At 52.1% G+C, this 15,727-nt stretch overlaps 1 protein-coding gene across 2 annotated transcripts in view; it reads left to right on the top strand.

The window, feature by feature from the left end:
• Window positions 1–15,727, top strand: part of LOC101061461 (pyruvate carboxylase, mitochondrial) — a 129,135-nt gene that overhangs the window by 55,795 nt on the left and 57,613 nt on the right. For both annotated transcript variants that reach the window (XM_029839836.1, XM_029839837.1), the window contains exon 12: window positions 7,819–8,001. In XM_029839836.1, coding sequence (XP_029695696.1) covers window positions 7,819–8,001 — 183 coding nt within the window. The remainder of the gene's footprint in view (window positions 1–7,818; window positions 8,002–15,727) is intronic.

Genomic DNA, 15,727 nt, shown 5'->3' with positions numbered 1-15,727 from the left:
TTTGCCAGGTCTGTCCAAATCGCCACCAGATGGTGATTGGTTGACGACCCAACCCCTGTCTTTACCCAACTGTCCAAGACACGGGGCCCGAGGCTCAGATGAAATGAGTCAGACTTTGGCCTCTGGCCTAGGTTGTCCTGGTGCCAAGTGCATCGATGGAAGGATCCAGGAGGCACTTCCTCCCAATCACGCATTGTTCAGTGCGGTGAACTCATGCCGGCTGAGTTTTGGTCTGAGGATTGGGTTGTCGAGGCCCCCCTGCCACCCACACCACACTGCTCCGATTCCTCCTGGACCAGCGGTTGGTAGCCTTACTGGCAGCCATATTGGCAGGTGAACCTATGATGCCTTTTTGGGCCTTCTGGGTCCCCTTAGGCAAAGACCCGGCCGTCAGCGAGCCCCCCTCCCAGGCCTGTTCCCTGTTTTATTTGCCCTGGTGAGCTCAGGATCCACCCTTAGTGCCACCTGTCACTGAGGGTCTCTCCTGGCGATCCTATCAGCCATAACGGCCCCAACAACAGAGCTCCGAGGATCATGTCGGCAAACAAACCCCTTCCACACAGCAGGGTGGCGGTTGAACAAGGGGCCTAAACCGTGCTGTCTGTCAAACTATACAGCTGCTCGCTAAAGTGACTCACAGAAAGCCATTCCTAGACTCTTACTTTGTAGGAGGCAGAGAACTGGAACGGCAATTTTCCACTCTGCGCGGACACGGGGCAATTTCTACACACAGGCGGGCCAGGGAGTGTGGGCCGAAGATTGGCTGCAGATGAACGTGTAGAGACACGGCCACCCTTTTTTTTTTTTTTGTTTTCTTCAAATCTCCGCCTGCTTTTGTATCCCTTGTAAAGACTGGCACAGTTAGTTTGCGGTGTCCTTCACCCTTCCAACTCCTGCTTTTTCTTTTTCCTTCCTCCCTCCGTTGGTCTAGCATGTATTTTGTAATGCCTTTGGGACCTTGAGTCTTTTGTTGGAGCAGCAGGGTTTGATAATAAAGCGGTTGCATTGCGTTACTGCCAGAGAGCTGAGAGTAAGATGCTGCTGAAGGGAGGACAGATAAAGGCTCAGGCTTAAGACTCGGGGAGCTTAGATCAAACCCTCTTCCATTCTGCCGTTTCTGCTGTAAAAGCATAATCTATTACCCTGCCTGTGATTATGTGACGTACAAAAAAAAAAAGAAGCAGCGGGAGAATTGAGACGGGGACATTGAGTGAGAAAAGACGATGCAGCGAAGGAAGGAGAGACGGAGCAGTGGAGGTGTAGTGACCTACATAGGAAGAAATAGATGCTGTGTTTTCAGTGCCGTTGTGAGCCCCCCCCCTCCCCCCACGTATCAAACCGCCAGAGAGAGAAAATGATTGGCAGCCAGGCACGTTGGACTGTCTGTTTGCATTGAGATGGACCACACACACACCCACAACCAGCCGCTGTCGTGTACGGACTATTTTCTCCGCGTCTTCATCTATACCCCCCCCCCCCCCCCCCCCCCCGGCTGCTGCCTCCCCCACATTAGTATGACTTCTGTCCGCTCGGCCTGGCAACACGCACGTGTTCCCACAGGCCAAAAGCGGCAGGTGTGTTTTCCACGAACCACATGCCGCCTCGGTTGAATGACTGCTAATTTCCCCGTATTTACATGGAGAGACGGTGTGAGTTGGGCAGGTAGGCGAGGAGGGGGGGGGGGGGTCACTTTGATGAGATGATTAATCTGCAATGGGTTTGTGCACGACGGCATCGCTGCAGCCTTATTGGTTACCTGTGTTTAGATAGTTACCGTATTTCTTAAGTTGGCAAAAAATCTTCCCGTTTGTATTTTTAGCCTCGACTGTTTTCGAGCGATTTGTGTGTGTGTGTGTGTGTGTGGGGGGGGGGGGGGCGTCTCGCAGTGTGTAAACATCCTCGGTGTTTCACGCATGAATATGGATCACGCAGGCCCGGATGCCGCACAAGTGTAGGCTGCTAATTAACCCGCAGCGCAGTCATCAAGTTTGTTTGCACTGCTAATTGCGTAGATGTTGTTCGTTTCTGTGTGAAAGATTAAATGTGTGGTGTTTGTGTGTTATCGGGAGCAGTTTGGTCTGTGTTGCACTACCGGCTCTATCTGCCATTTTGGTTCTGGTTTTTACCCCCTCCTTGACCGTATTTTCCATAAATTTAAATCACGCTAACATGCTAACCTCTCATGTTTTATACTGTTGGCTGAACCTTTGTGGAAAAGATGCTGATTTGGAATTAACTACGGAGCGCAAAGACTCAGACTTTAATCCTGCTGCATCGAACGTGCAGAACATCATTGATCGGATCCCCCAACGTGTGGGAGGTGTGAACAGGTGTGGGTGTGTGGGGCCCGTCCTACCTCCAAAGCCCCAGACAGCTTGTAGAACCATCGCCAACATCTGGGCGCCATTAATTCCAATGGTCGTGCTGTTGCAGGAGGTATGAGTGTGTGTGTGGTGAGTAATTTGCGATTGTCTTCCCACTCTGTGTTTGCGTCTTCATCTGACAGATCGCTCCTGTTTTGGCAGCAGTCTGTGCTATTAAATTCCAAAAACGAGGGAGGGTAGTCACGGAACGAGCGTATGAAAAGATGGCGAGAAGGAGGCAGGTGAAGAGAGCGGGGGCGTCCTGAGAAAAAGGGCTGGATGTGGAGGGGTGGTGGACTGAAAGAGGATGAGGAGGAGAGGAAGTGACTGGAGAGGCGAGCGGAATATAAATGTGGAGGAAAATTAGTGTTCTGAGGGGGAGTACAGGCGAGGCAGAATGGGCAATAATTGATATAAAAATCAGAGCGAGGAAAAAAGGAGGAAGCCTAGTGAGCAGCAAGGCTCCTCTAGTGCTCATTAAGGTGGTTCTACCTCTGTCTGGAGCACGTGAGCCATGGAGAGAGGAGCCAATTCAGCTGGCTATCAAAAAAGGAGCCTTTGAACGGGAGTGGAGGGCTGAAAAGGGGGCCTGTGCGCCAGGGTGGCCGCCTCCGTGCCTGTAATAGTCACTACTTTGTCTCGAACATGTTTTGGCTCCTATGCGGGGCTCGTGAGCGTGCACGGGCCCCCGGAGAAGACGGGACCGAAGGACAAGGGTTGAAATGCGATAAGGAGGGGATAAATAAAATCATGGAAGTCCTCCGGATGGAGCGCGGGAAGACGTACGGTTGGGCAGATAATGACATTGTTGGGGGGGGTTATAGACAGAAAATGAAGGTGAAATTGAAAAGAGGAGCAGAATTGAAGGTGTGTGTGTGTGTGGGGGGGGGGGGGTTCGGTTCAGGTTGTTGTGGATTGTCGGGCCCTGGGGAGGCGCATCGGATGGCACCGGGGGAAAAAAGTGTGGGATAATTTTGTCCTTTATCTCCCAGCGGCCCGGCGGTGCCAGTAGATCGCGGAGGAGTATCCGTTTGGGTCGGAGTGATGTTCTGCCTTTGACAGTGATGCATGAGAGACTTTAATGACCCGTGGCCGTCGGCTCCCCACTCAATGCCATTCCCATTCCATCCCGGCGATCAATCAGCAGGGCTTAATTTGCTGGTAGCCAGCGATGGAGGTGTTGGGGTCGCCGGATGGTCTCCAACCTGCTGGGCTTCGCTTCCTCCCACTTTGGCGTGCACGTGTGAGCCGCAGGACGTGCGCGGGCCGCCGTGAAAATGAGCCTGTGTTCACATTGTTGGACTGAGGGTGAGACGGGTTCTGTGTTGGAGACGTCTCTGTCGCGCGGCCTTCCTGGTTCTCAGGCGGTCGAGTTGTGCTCGGAGAGGCCAAAGAGCGGTTTAATGGGGGCTGAAGCGGCCCCGCTGTCGGCTATAATTAGGATACTTAAAAACGCTTTAGCCGCTACGTCAAAATTCCGCCCCATCCAAAACTTGGCCGTGGAGACCCCCCCCAGTTTTTGAAAGTTGCCGGCCATTAAAATTGGATGACAGTTTTGCCCCGGAATGGTCACAGCGTTCCTGGGAGTCGACCCAGTTTCGCATTTAACTGTCAAATCGGTCCGGAGACGCCACCGAGGCGGCGTCGGCCAACTTTTCAGTATTTTCAACTGGCGGGAAGCAACCAGGGAAGGGCGGAACTGCTCTAGGAAACGTGGCGCCAACTTTGAGAAAACGGCATTTCTGGAGCGTCGGGAAACAACTTTGCTCTTGCCCCCCCTCTCCCCGGGCGGCCGTGCTCGCCATTTGATTCAACTTCAAACATCAACATGGCGCCGGTGTTGTCTGTCCTCCCTCGCCTGTGTTGCTGTCTTTCCTTTATTTCTCTTTGCTGCTCCTCTCCCTCTAATTGGTTGTGCTACCAGTCGGAGCTCACACTTCGCTGCCACTGTATCGCGCTTCACGCAGACGATACACGCCCCCCCGCGTTGCCTTCACACGCAGCTTCCTCTCTCGCCGTCCATATCAGGCAACACTTGACCGCCGAGATGAAATTGGAGACGGCGGTTTCTTCTCAGGCGAAGGGAGGTTAGCTGAGCTGGAGATGGAAAAGGCCTGAAGTTTCTAGGGATGGCAGTCAGGTTAGCAGCGCTGCCGAGGCTACGGCCCCTTTTTGCCATTTCAGACGTTTCCGCCTCCTGCTCAGCGCGACCTCTGATCTTACTGCTGTTGTTACGCTGGAAGCAACCGCATCGCCCGCCGGAACCGGCGTCGGAATATGTTTTATTTCGGAACGTATCTCGGCTCCAAGGTTTTGCATCTCATAAATCTTAACCTCTCGGAGCTGGGAACCCTGCTGCTGTGAGCCTGAATGCCCTCCAGTTTCTCACCCCAGAAACAAGATCACAGATCGGCGCGTACACCCGCGTCAGCGAGGGTCCGCCGGGCGTGTAAATAAAAGATTATCTGCTAAACTCAATCTGAAAATCTCAATGCTGAGACATCAGATGAATAACGTTGCATATAAAGTATCTCTGACGCCAGCGAGAACAGTAATTGTGGTCGTATATCAAACTGGGGTGACTGGATGCATCTCTGATGAATTATAAGGCTGCTTGATCAATGCAAAAATGCAAATACCCCCCCCCCCCCAGGATTTTGATGAATCATTTTATACACATGTCAACATCAGAATCAACCTCGGTGTTGAGTAGACATGCCAGCCTCTTAAGATTGACACCCCAGAGGCCTTAAAGATTACAGGAACCTGCTAGCTAGCTGTATTCCTAAACCGTGCTATTAAAGCCAACATGTAATCTGGTGTGAGGTAACTTTGTGTGTGTGTTTGTTGGGATTCAAATACAAATTTGTCGGAAGTGCTGAAGTTGCCACAAAATGCAGCAGAGATTAGCATTTGCTAATTGGCTAAAGCCTCCTGGGCTGGATGTAGCTGAGAGACCAGCTTTTAAGACGTTGCTCCTCGTGCTGCCATCAGATGATGTTTGTGCTGCAACACGTGCACAGTTATGAAACACTGCTTCAAACTGCATTTGTAAGAGTCCGTTAAATCAGAACTTCCAAGGCAACCTGCTAAAATGGAGTAAATCAACACAAACACAGCGATAATATGGAGTTTTGTTAGCGCTGATCCACAGAGACCAGGGCTGTTATTTTTAATAAAGGCTTATTAAAGAAAGAGGAGTCGGTGTTTAGAGCACCAGGGGTCCAAAGTGCTGCGCATATTTTCAGATTTCTCAGCCCAACTCGATGCCTTTGTGCGTCATTCATCGGCAGCAAAGGCGTCCCGGCACAATTCAGGAAGTATTTGTGGATGGAGACTGCGGCGCCAGAGCGCAGGGAGCAGGTTTTCTTGTTACGCTGCGCCCTCGGCTGAAAGACGCCGACACCTTGACTTAAATTATTAACGCCACACTTGGCTTTTAATTCCATGCAGCCCGCTCGGTTTCTTTCTATTTTGCCATCTGGCTGCAGCTTCTCGGACAAAGCGGCGCCTCAGAGGGACCTTGGCTCCGGCGCCCTTTATCGTGTATCTATATGTGCCTTGAAGCTGAAATTAATACAGCATAAACTCGCGTTATCCCTCATTAGCGGAGCGGTACCGCCCGAGCGAATGTGCGGAGGCTATCGCGCATGCTAACGAGTGGTGGGAAACATCCCAACAAGATTCTGTTGACCTTTTGGCCTTTCAGGACTCCATGGTGTTGCCACATCTTGGATTAAATCTGTTATCGCCGCAAACCTCTGCTCCAATTTTCCGACTTCCAGTCCAAGATGGCCTCGTGCACGCGCGTGTGTGAGCAGCAAAGTGTTGCAGCCAACATCTCTTCCACTGCAAGTTTGATTAATCCCTGATATAAGCGGGAGAGGGCTGGATTAAACTCTCCCTACCGCTGGTGTTTCTTCTATAAAGTGGAGCGTTTGCAGCGAGCACCGGCGCTCCATCAGCTTGTTCCCGTGATTAAACCCAAGCCCAGAACGGCCTCAGAGCCGTTTGATATTAAATAATTTTCCGGGGAGGCTCGGTCGGCTATTATCCGTCACGGCGTCCGACGCCGACGGCCGCGTCGCTCCGGTGTAAACGCCTGACCCGGTTTGTCTGCAGTCCTGGTAGGAATGACGGCGGTAGGAGTCAACAGACGTTCCTGGAGGCGTGTTGTGCTCAGCAGAGGCTTCAGGTCTGAGGAGGAGAAAGTGCACCAGCGCCGCACAAATGAGGCTCATTAAAAACGCATCATTGTCTCTCTTATTGATCGGAATTGAAACCAATTGGCACACATTTTAAGGCCGCATTTAGCCTTTTCGCACACAGTCGGATGCCAAATGCTGCTCCAAGTTTTGAAGACAAACTTTATTGTTCCTAAACGGCAACGTTAAAACACAGACTGCCCCGTGTGGATGGAGTCTGGTTACCACCCAAACGTATCACTGATGCTAGCCCACAGCCTCCGTAGCTGCCCCGCTACTCCTGAACCGTCGCTGTGCGCTTCAGACAGCACGGCGTCGGCAGCGGCGCTGCTCGGCTACAAGCACCAGTCGACACGCAGCCAATTATTCCTTCAAGCCTCGCTGGAAGAAAAGCTGTTAAAAGTCTGACAGAAGCATAAACGCGAGGATCGTAATCGCGGGCCTAATTCGCGCTTCCTGACTTTCGTGTGTTCGATGTACCCTGTGACATTTAAAGTAACGCGGCGCTGTCAGAAACCAACGGGGAGTCTGACGTGTTCTTTTATTATTGTATGAAAACCACAACCTGCAAATTGAGGCTTTTGTGCGGCGAACACGTATTATTGTACAGCTGTCGCGGTGCCCCCCTCCCCCATTAACAGCCTTGTCGACGGTCTTCCACTTTGTCGTGCAGGAGAAATACCCTGAACAAACGCCGCAGATGGCGTCAAACAAATATTCTGGTGCACGAACGTCGGCGGCCCGTCTGGAAATACTAGCTGCGTATCACCGGCGAGGCCCAGCATTGTTAGAATTTCTCCCCGTCTCGTCCCTTCGGGGCCTCGAGGGGCCGCGTATGTTGCGGCGTTGGACGGTCTTGGCTCTCGTCTTCGCCTCTCTGCTCTCGAGCCAAGCGTTTCTGACTCACCCCCCCCTCAGATCTGCGTTTTCGCCCCTCTCATCCGTCTGTCGTCGCCTCCCCAGAGCAGGTTACTTTGACGTCGGCTCGTGACGGATACGTTCCGCCGCCTTCCGCCAATGCCAATTAGTGATCCGTGCACGATCTGGACCCAAGGTGCCAAATTCATGGATTTGCCGACGGATTAAAGTGCAATAAAGAATGTTTTCGAAAAGCCTCTTTTTGTGGAGGGTGACATAAATGTCCCCAACTAAAGTGTGAATTCACCCCACAGTCAAGCACAGAAAAGTCTTTAAAACGCTGCTTTCTTAATCATCCCGCCATCTAATGAGCCCGTCCTCTCTCCCGTCAGGTGTTCCGAAGCGGCGAGGGCATGGGCATCCGTCTGGACAGCGCCTCGGCCTTCCAGGGGGCCGTGATCTCCCCTCATTACGACTCCCTGCTGGTCAAAGTCATCGCCAGCGGGAAGGACCTGCAGACGGCGTCCTCCAAGATGAGCCGAGCCCTGGCCGAGTTCAGGATCCGAGGGGTCAAGGTAGGAAGCTCCTCCGCGTGTCTGCGTCGCCTTTATCTGCTTCTCTCTTCCCGATGGACCCGGATGGTGTTAAAAGGCTCCGGGAGCCCATTTCAAAGCAGTCCAGCGCGGTTAGTGGTGCCGTGCGGTTAACAATCGGAGCGGCGGTGGAGAACGGCTTATTCAAGGTCCGCGCCGCTCAGCTGCACAGTGCACGGCGCCGGCCTTCTCATCCTATTTGTGTCCATATGTGACCGCAGGGTCGAGTTGTGTAACCTCACAGCACCTCCTGCCTGTGTGCTCGGCACTGAAGGTTCTGTGAGAACACAAACAGAATACACACACACACACACACACACAGAGCGCCGAATGAGGCTCTGTTAATTAAATCAACGGGAAGTCGGGTGTCTGTGCCGGATAAGTGGGATTTATACATTTCGGCCCCTCCCAGGCTTCACGGGCCTTTTTGTGTGTTCCGAACACACAGGTGACGTCGCCACAGGTGAGGTTGGGTTTTCAGGTGTCGCCTTGTTGAGATCCGGCACCCAAGTCCAGTTGTTTTCCATTTGTTCCACTTGATTTCCTGCGTAAATCCTGCTCTCGGACGGTTCCGCGCCTTGAAACGGGAAAACAGCCCGTCTGCCGCTGCTACCTCTGTCTCCGTGCACGCCGGTGCACGACTGGTCCGCTGGACGCGTTTATGAGAGGAAATTACTGAATAGGTTTGCTCGTCAGCGGTCACGTTTCCTGCCTTTAGCCAGATTAGTATCGGAGGAGATGATTCCATCAAAGTGATCCGTCTCCTTTGAACTCCTACTGAGGTGAAATGGAAAATAGGGCCGGCTCGGCTCTTATTTCCAAATTGGCTCTTGAAGCAGACGTCGTCATTTCTGTCCCTCTGGTCATTTCTGCCCCCCCCCCCTCCTCCCCCCTCTGGGGGGGCGTTTGAGGTTGCCTCATCTTCAGCGGGTCCTGGATGTTGAATGCAGCGTAAATGTGTTCCGGGAAGCCGACTAAGTGCGTTCCCGCTCCATTTGAGGCCACCCAGAGGAACCAGCCGCTCCGCGTTCTATTAGCGAGCGCGCTAATCTGATTTGAAGGGAACGGAGGACAAAAGTTTTGACATCAACCTACAACAGTGAATGGTTTTCAACCCAAACGGCTTCGGGGCTTTCCATAGAAATCCCCCCCCATCCTGATTCATGCGAGTTTTTCCCTGATGACCTTTCTGCGGTCCAACGCAGCTGGCTTCCAGTTTCAGACGACGTTAATAAAACGGGAAAATAAAAATCTAGCAGCATTCTACTGTGTTCGGAGCGCCGTTCTCCCCGCCTTCTCGGCTCTGGTTATTTTTACAGGGACCGAATGAGCCGCGACTCAGAGGCGGCAAAATGTCACGAATCCAGGAGCAGAATGAAAAGGGGGGGGGTGATGGACAGGAAACAACAACCGTGGCAGAAAGGTAAAGGAAGGCTGGACGGGAGAGCGGGAGGGAAAATGGCAAAAGGGCAGGAAAGACGGGGAAAGTTTAACAGAAAGTGACAAGCGAGCCGCCGCCGGCCGAGCGAGCGCCGCGAGTGTCTTTCACTCCCAACAAATTAGAGAGGAGACGGATCCCGAGACAGCTTCCGGTTTGTTTACGGAGTCGCGCCAGCCGGGTTCAGCTCAGGTGCTTCCAGCCCTCCGCCCCTGCAGCTCCTGTTGGCGCTCCGAGGCTGCGAGGCTCGTCCGGAGACCCTTTGAAGAATATTTCCATTCCTTTTCCCACCACTTCAGAGGCTGCTTCCCAGCGTAGGCTTGAGCGGGATTTGACCTCCTCCGACTGGTGTTTGTCAGGTTATTACCGCTGTAACCGCTCCATCATCCCACCCTGGCATTTCCAGTAGCTTGAAAAATTTAAAGAAATTTACATTTTGCTGCCATATATGGACCTGTTGGTGTTGAATAATGCTAAGCGCTAACAAAATTAGCTTACTAAATTAAAATGGTGCACAGATGAGCATAATAGAGCTGGAAAAATAAATTTCTCTTTCAAGGCAGGGAAACTTCACCGTTGTGCTACCGGAGCCCGACCGATGGTCCCCGCAACGCAGCGTCCAGAGTTCTGTGATCTTTTGCTTTGATCTAATGGCCATGATCCCAACCATTCCTCTTTTCTTTTAACTGAATTAAGGTTATGTTGAGAGAGATGCCATGCCACTTGGCAGGTTGTCTCATTAAGCTAGGTTGCTCTACAGGAGGGAGACAGCCGAGGTTGGAGTTGCCGAATCCCTTCGGAGTATTTGCTGCCTGTGTGAGGAGCGCAGGCGTGTTTGTTCACCTCTGACAGGAAGCAGTTGTGTACACATCTGTCTGGACAGGCGCTGTTATCTCAGCACCTGTCATGTCTAAATCTTTGATCGTGTACTCCCTGTTTGCTGTCTTCCCACAAAGTGCTATTTTTCCCTGCCTTCTGTGCTCCTCTACCTCTTCATCAGCCCACTCAGCAAACCTTCTTCCTGTTTCTCAGCTTACAGGTGAAGTCTTGATTTCCTCCCTCGTCGTTGGGCGTCAAAGCTAGATTAGCTTAGTTTAGCGACGGCTTATGGCTCCTTCCACGGCAGATTCTGCCTTTTGAAACGCGTTTCGTGGTTGTTTTTTCTCTTTTACACCATCGCTCCGTTAAATTCAGCTGTGACGAGAGAGGCTCACGAAGTGGAACGTGAGCGAAGTCGCTTGAGTTGCGTTTTTAAATTTCCTGAATCCCCCTCACAGCCGCCATCGTGACAAATGGCTTTTCAGGGTTCATCATCCTCGAACGGAGTCCGTAATGACACACCGCGGAATCTTTAGAGTGTCGAGTCAAAGACTTGAGGAAAATTAATTCGGGACGCTGATTCATTGATCTCGCCGGCCGAGTCTGTGGTTTTTCTTTCAGGAGTCGGCGGCGCCAAACGCGTTCCGATGTTTCAGACCTGCGCATCGCCGGGCTCCTCCATTTCACACCTTCAACCGTCGCTCGCACGCCGCGTTATCACACCAGCAGCCTTGTAATTACCGGGGAGCGCACGTGCGTGCAAACCCAGCGTGTTTGTATTTGAGCGCGCGCATCGTCACGCATGGTTGGAGGTTTGGAAAGGACGCTAATTTATTTAGCAAAAGTCTGGAAGGGCGAAGGCTGAATGGATTGCGCGAGAAAGGTGGAAGACGGGCGCACTCGTGCATGAACGCCAAATGTGTTGTTAAAAGTTCCTCAATCGGAAGCCTTGAAAGCCTTTCCGGGTCTTCCATCCGGCTAATCTAAGGATATGGAAGAGGCGGAGCCCCGCGTGAACAGGAATTTGCTATCGGAATTTGAAACGGCGGCTTTAAGGTTATTTTTCTCGTCGTTCTTTGTAGAACCTGCGCAGTTCAAGAGAGAATCTCCGTTTTTCACATCTGGGTCCCTTATTAAGAGCGCTAAACACGCTGACTTAGGGAAAACTCCGTCCTCCATCCGTCGCACGGCGCGCATCCGCACGTGAGCGTGATTTAGCGCCTTAAAGCGCCTCTTAGCCTAATCTTTGGCTCCAGCGCAGCAAAGACGCCCGAGTCACTGAAACACCGTCTTACAGGCGGCGAGATGACAGAAGACGGATGCGTTCAGTCAGAATCAACGTCACGCCTCGGATCCGGGACAAAGCCGGATGGTGTCGACTGGGTTTGGGAGCCGTAATCGGGATTAAACCAGTGAAACCGGATGGAGGTGGAGGTTTGTGGAGGTTTGGGGGGGGGGGGCACACTTCAAAGTGGAAGATATGTTATCGTGGAGCCGCTTCATCTCAAGGTTCAATCCTGTCTCACTTCATCGTGAGATCTCATCTTTTCCTCTCGTTCCCTCCATTTTTCCCTCCTCCCTGTCTGTTATCCCGCCTAATATTGAGGTTCCACCAGGTCGACAGTCCGGATGTCTTCACAGTCTGGAGCGGCGGCCAGTTGGAGACCGCGTTGACCTTGCATACGGGGTGAAATCTGATTAGCCGAGGAGAGTAATGCGCCCTCCGGGGAAGCCGCCGTCGCACCAAGTGGATGAAACACTCAGGAACACTGCAGACAAAAGACGGAGAATTCCCAGTGTCGCACCTTTTAAATGTCAGGAAGTGGTCAGCAGAGGCTGCGGCTTAATTCAAAAGGGTAGCGACTCCCGTCCAGACCCAGCCACCGCGCTGGGATCGGAGCCCGTTTTAATTGACTCCATCAGGAGGGAGAACTCCAGGAAAGCATTCCTCCCTATTTATTTGTCTGGTTTTAAGGGCTAAAGGCGACGGGGCTGCGGAGACGGGTGGGCCGGTGGCGCTGCTGGGCAGAGGAGGGTGTCGACCGGTAAACGCGGTGTGAATATCGAGATCGAGCCGCTTGTTAGGGTCCAGGGAGAAACGGGAGTTTGTAATTAAGGGTCGATCTGCACGCCGGTTAACCGATATCACAGAGGTTTGGGCTTTAATCGCCCATTAGTCAAGCATAAAAACCCGCCACATCGCCATCTGCATGCGAGACGGGGCGGCGGCGCCGGCTGGTCTCCGTGTGGAGGTTGAGCTGTGATGTTGTTGCCCCCATTTCCATTGTTCTTATTAAAGTTGTCGCCCTGCTAGCTTAGCATCCCTGGAGTGATCTGTGGGCTTTTGCCGCGTATCCGCGCCGCCGCCTCCATTCCTCCGGCTTTTTACTGTAATTCTAATTGCACGGGTGTAATGGAACATGGAACTCGATGGCTTTCAACCGGCTGGTCGCCTGATTATTCCGGCCGCATTCGAAGTGAATTAAATGCTTGTCCACAGTTCATTTTGAGGGTAATGTTGAGTGCTGCTCCGGTTTATGGTTATGCACGGCGAAAACGCCGCCGCCGCACCTGCCAACGCATCCATTTTTCCACATATTGCAGATAAAAAAAGGTGTGAAAGCGGCGGGGGGGGGGGGGGGGGGGTTATTTCTACGGGGAGCCGCCGTGCACCTTAATGACTCCTGCCGGTTAGTTCATAACTTGGCCGACTGCTTCTGGGACAGCATCCGGTGGCCCAATATCCCAACCATTCCGGGTCCCCAGAGTCACCTGATGTCATTCCGCACTTGTGTAATGAAAAATCTAACGAGCTTTCCTTCTCTGCTAAAGCTAACGCGGTTCTACAGTGCGTCTCCTGAAAGCTGCAGTGAAAAATCTCCCGTTCTGACTTGGTTCTGAAAACATGGTGAGAATTGACTGATTAATGTTATGAGGTAGAACGAGCTGCCTTTGGACCCGGACACAGCTCCAAGCAAAGGGCACGCCTGGAATCTCTGAGGTGCTTTTATCTCCGATTGAGATGTTTCCAAACGGCCTTGTCAAAGCCTTGAAAGCAGCAACACGGGGAAAGCTGATGTTCATCGGCTGGACGAGGGAATTCTTTCAGCGCAAACCCAACGCCGTACATCCAGAACCTGCACTCAGGTCGCTGGAGGCCGGATTATTCCTCTCATGGAAGTGTTTCACGTTAATACCGGCATAATACAGATAATATTTCCCTGCTGTTACACCAATTTGATGGTTATTATGCAAAGTCTGACTTCAGGGCGGCGCTGCAGGCGCCACTTAATGGGAGCGAGAAAGTGCTCACAGGGCGGTCGTGACGGCTCTCCAACGCACATACGGAAAGGAGAAACTTTGATATCACCCCCCCCCCCCCCCAAATCGAAACTCCTCCAAGCCCGCGCTGCGTTTATTTTTGCGTCGTCTGCAACGGCGCTGCTGCGGGTGGACGAACCGGCAGCAGTCTGTTCTCCACGCCATCAAAGAGCGGTTTTACTACACGCGGCTTCCTCCAAGGTCACAGGAGGCGGCTGGAGAGGAAGCGGCGGCACCATTTTGGCAGAGGCTTGTATGAAGGGATGAAGTTTTACTTTTTATTTATTGGATTTTTTATTTTGTGGGGGGAATGCTAAGCCTGTGGGCGACGCTGAATCATCGCTAACAGGCAAACTGGAGACAAGTTCACTCTGGTTGTGTAGCTAAGAACTGGAACCCCCCCCACAGACACACACGCACACACCCCCACCTCAGCAGAACCCATTTTCCTGTACATTCCACACCCAATTAGACAAATTTTTCCCTTTTTCAGACTTCTTTGCCTAAGCGAAGCTATGCTAGCACTTAGCTTCAACCTAAAGAGGTGCTGAAGTAGAACATTAAGTAATTGGTTCGGAAAATTGTGCCCAACATGATTTTAATGGCGTAAAATGTCAGCCTTCGCTTTGAAAAGCTTCATGTTAACGTTTCACTTAGCATCCAGGCATCTATATTTAGCTTTTAACTTTACAAAGTGACTCAAATCTACCGTTCATCTCTGGAAAAGGCAAGAAAAGGAAGAGAGCAGACAAGGAGAGGCCATTAGGAGTGATTGATTTCAAATCCGGGAGGGATGAGGCGACGGTGAGAAATTAGTTTGGGGGATTTCATTATGTTTTTGTCTGCGATCTGATTCTAATGAGTTTAATTACGGCTCCGTTAGCCAGGTGTTTGCATCGGCTAATGTCTGGATTCGTTAATGGTCAATTAAAAGAAGAGAATCTCTCCTCCTCATCTCCTGGGCAACGTTCCGCTTCTTCAGAGTTGTCCTCCGTCTCAGGGAAAAACAGGGAGGCGAAAAAACTCAGCCGTGCTCAGTAGGAGGGAAACGGAAGATGGATGGACGACACATCTGAAGGAAAAATGGCATTTCCTTATCTGTAAGACGGGATGAATCCCTATTTGTGCAACAGTTGAAATTCAAGCGGGGGGGTGTTTGGACAGAAAAGGTGTCGGCGATTTGAGCTGTGAAATGTTGGTTTTCAGCTCTTTGTTGTCATCTGTGTGCGAGAGAATAAAGAGATTTGTCCGGCTTTTAAGTCGGCGGTGCTTTCAGGGCCTCGCGCTCGTTGTTGCCCAGACAACAAAACTCTTTCCAGCTCAGGAGAGCGGGATGGAAATACTGCCGCCTGGACTTCAAGTAACACCCCAACCGCCATCGGCGTCCCCCCCCCCCCCCCCCAATCCGCGAGGTCCACAGGTCGATGCTGTTCTGGTTCGGATCCACCTCCCGTTCCCATTGTTTGGAAAGCTGCTGTTCATGTTCCGACGTTCCGGGATGGCGTCGATGGGCTGAGAACGTCCCCGGCGGCGCCCTGCTTCCTGCCCCGTGTGTTGCTCTGAAGCGGCGTTGTCCTCAGGAGGAGGAGCCGGTGTAATGAGACGGGAGCAGCAGGTCTCTCCTATTAAAAACACTCTCTGGGTCGTCGATAAACGGCTGCCGAATTAAACCGCCAACCTGCCGTTCTTGTTTACTTGTTTTCCTTTTTCTCCTGGCGGTGACGTTCTTCCCCTCGCGCTCTCCAGATATCATTTATTCATGGATTCTTACTTTTCTCGAGCATTATTTCTGCGCTCCGTTCCCGCCGGGAACGTCCGCTCCCAGTTTTTCCTTTTAAAAGTACCTTTTTTCCCTAATACGATGCCGTGGTTTTAAGACTACTGCTGACAGATCCGTCACGCCGTGACTCACGTCGGCGGTCTTGTTTGTCGTTCGGCAGGTTGCACAAACGCGGCTTTGCTTCCTTTTGTCCCCCCTTCCCGTTTCAGTTTAGTTGATCGACGTTTCCCAACTTCCTCTAGAACTGGAGCAACAGCGGGAGAGCCAACCGCCACTTGTTGCCCACCAGCAGCGACGAGCAATAAGTAGCTAATTAGCATCACGTTCTGTTGCCTCCAAACGTCTGATTG

Source organism: Takifugu rubripes, chromosome 8 (assembly GCF_901000725.2).
Source record: "Takifugu rubripes chromosome 8, fTakRub1.2, whole genome shotgun sequence".
Taxonomy (NCBI): Eukaryota; Metazoa; Chordata; class Actinopteri; order Tetraodontiformes; family Tetraodontidae; genus Takifugu; species Takifugu rubripes.
This window is presented reverse-complemented; position numbering and strand designations above follow the sequence as displayed.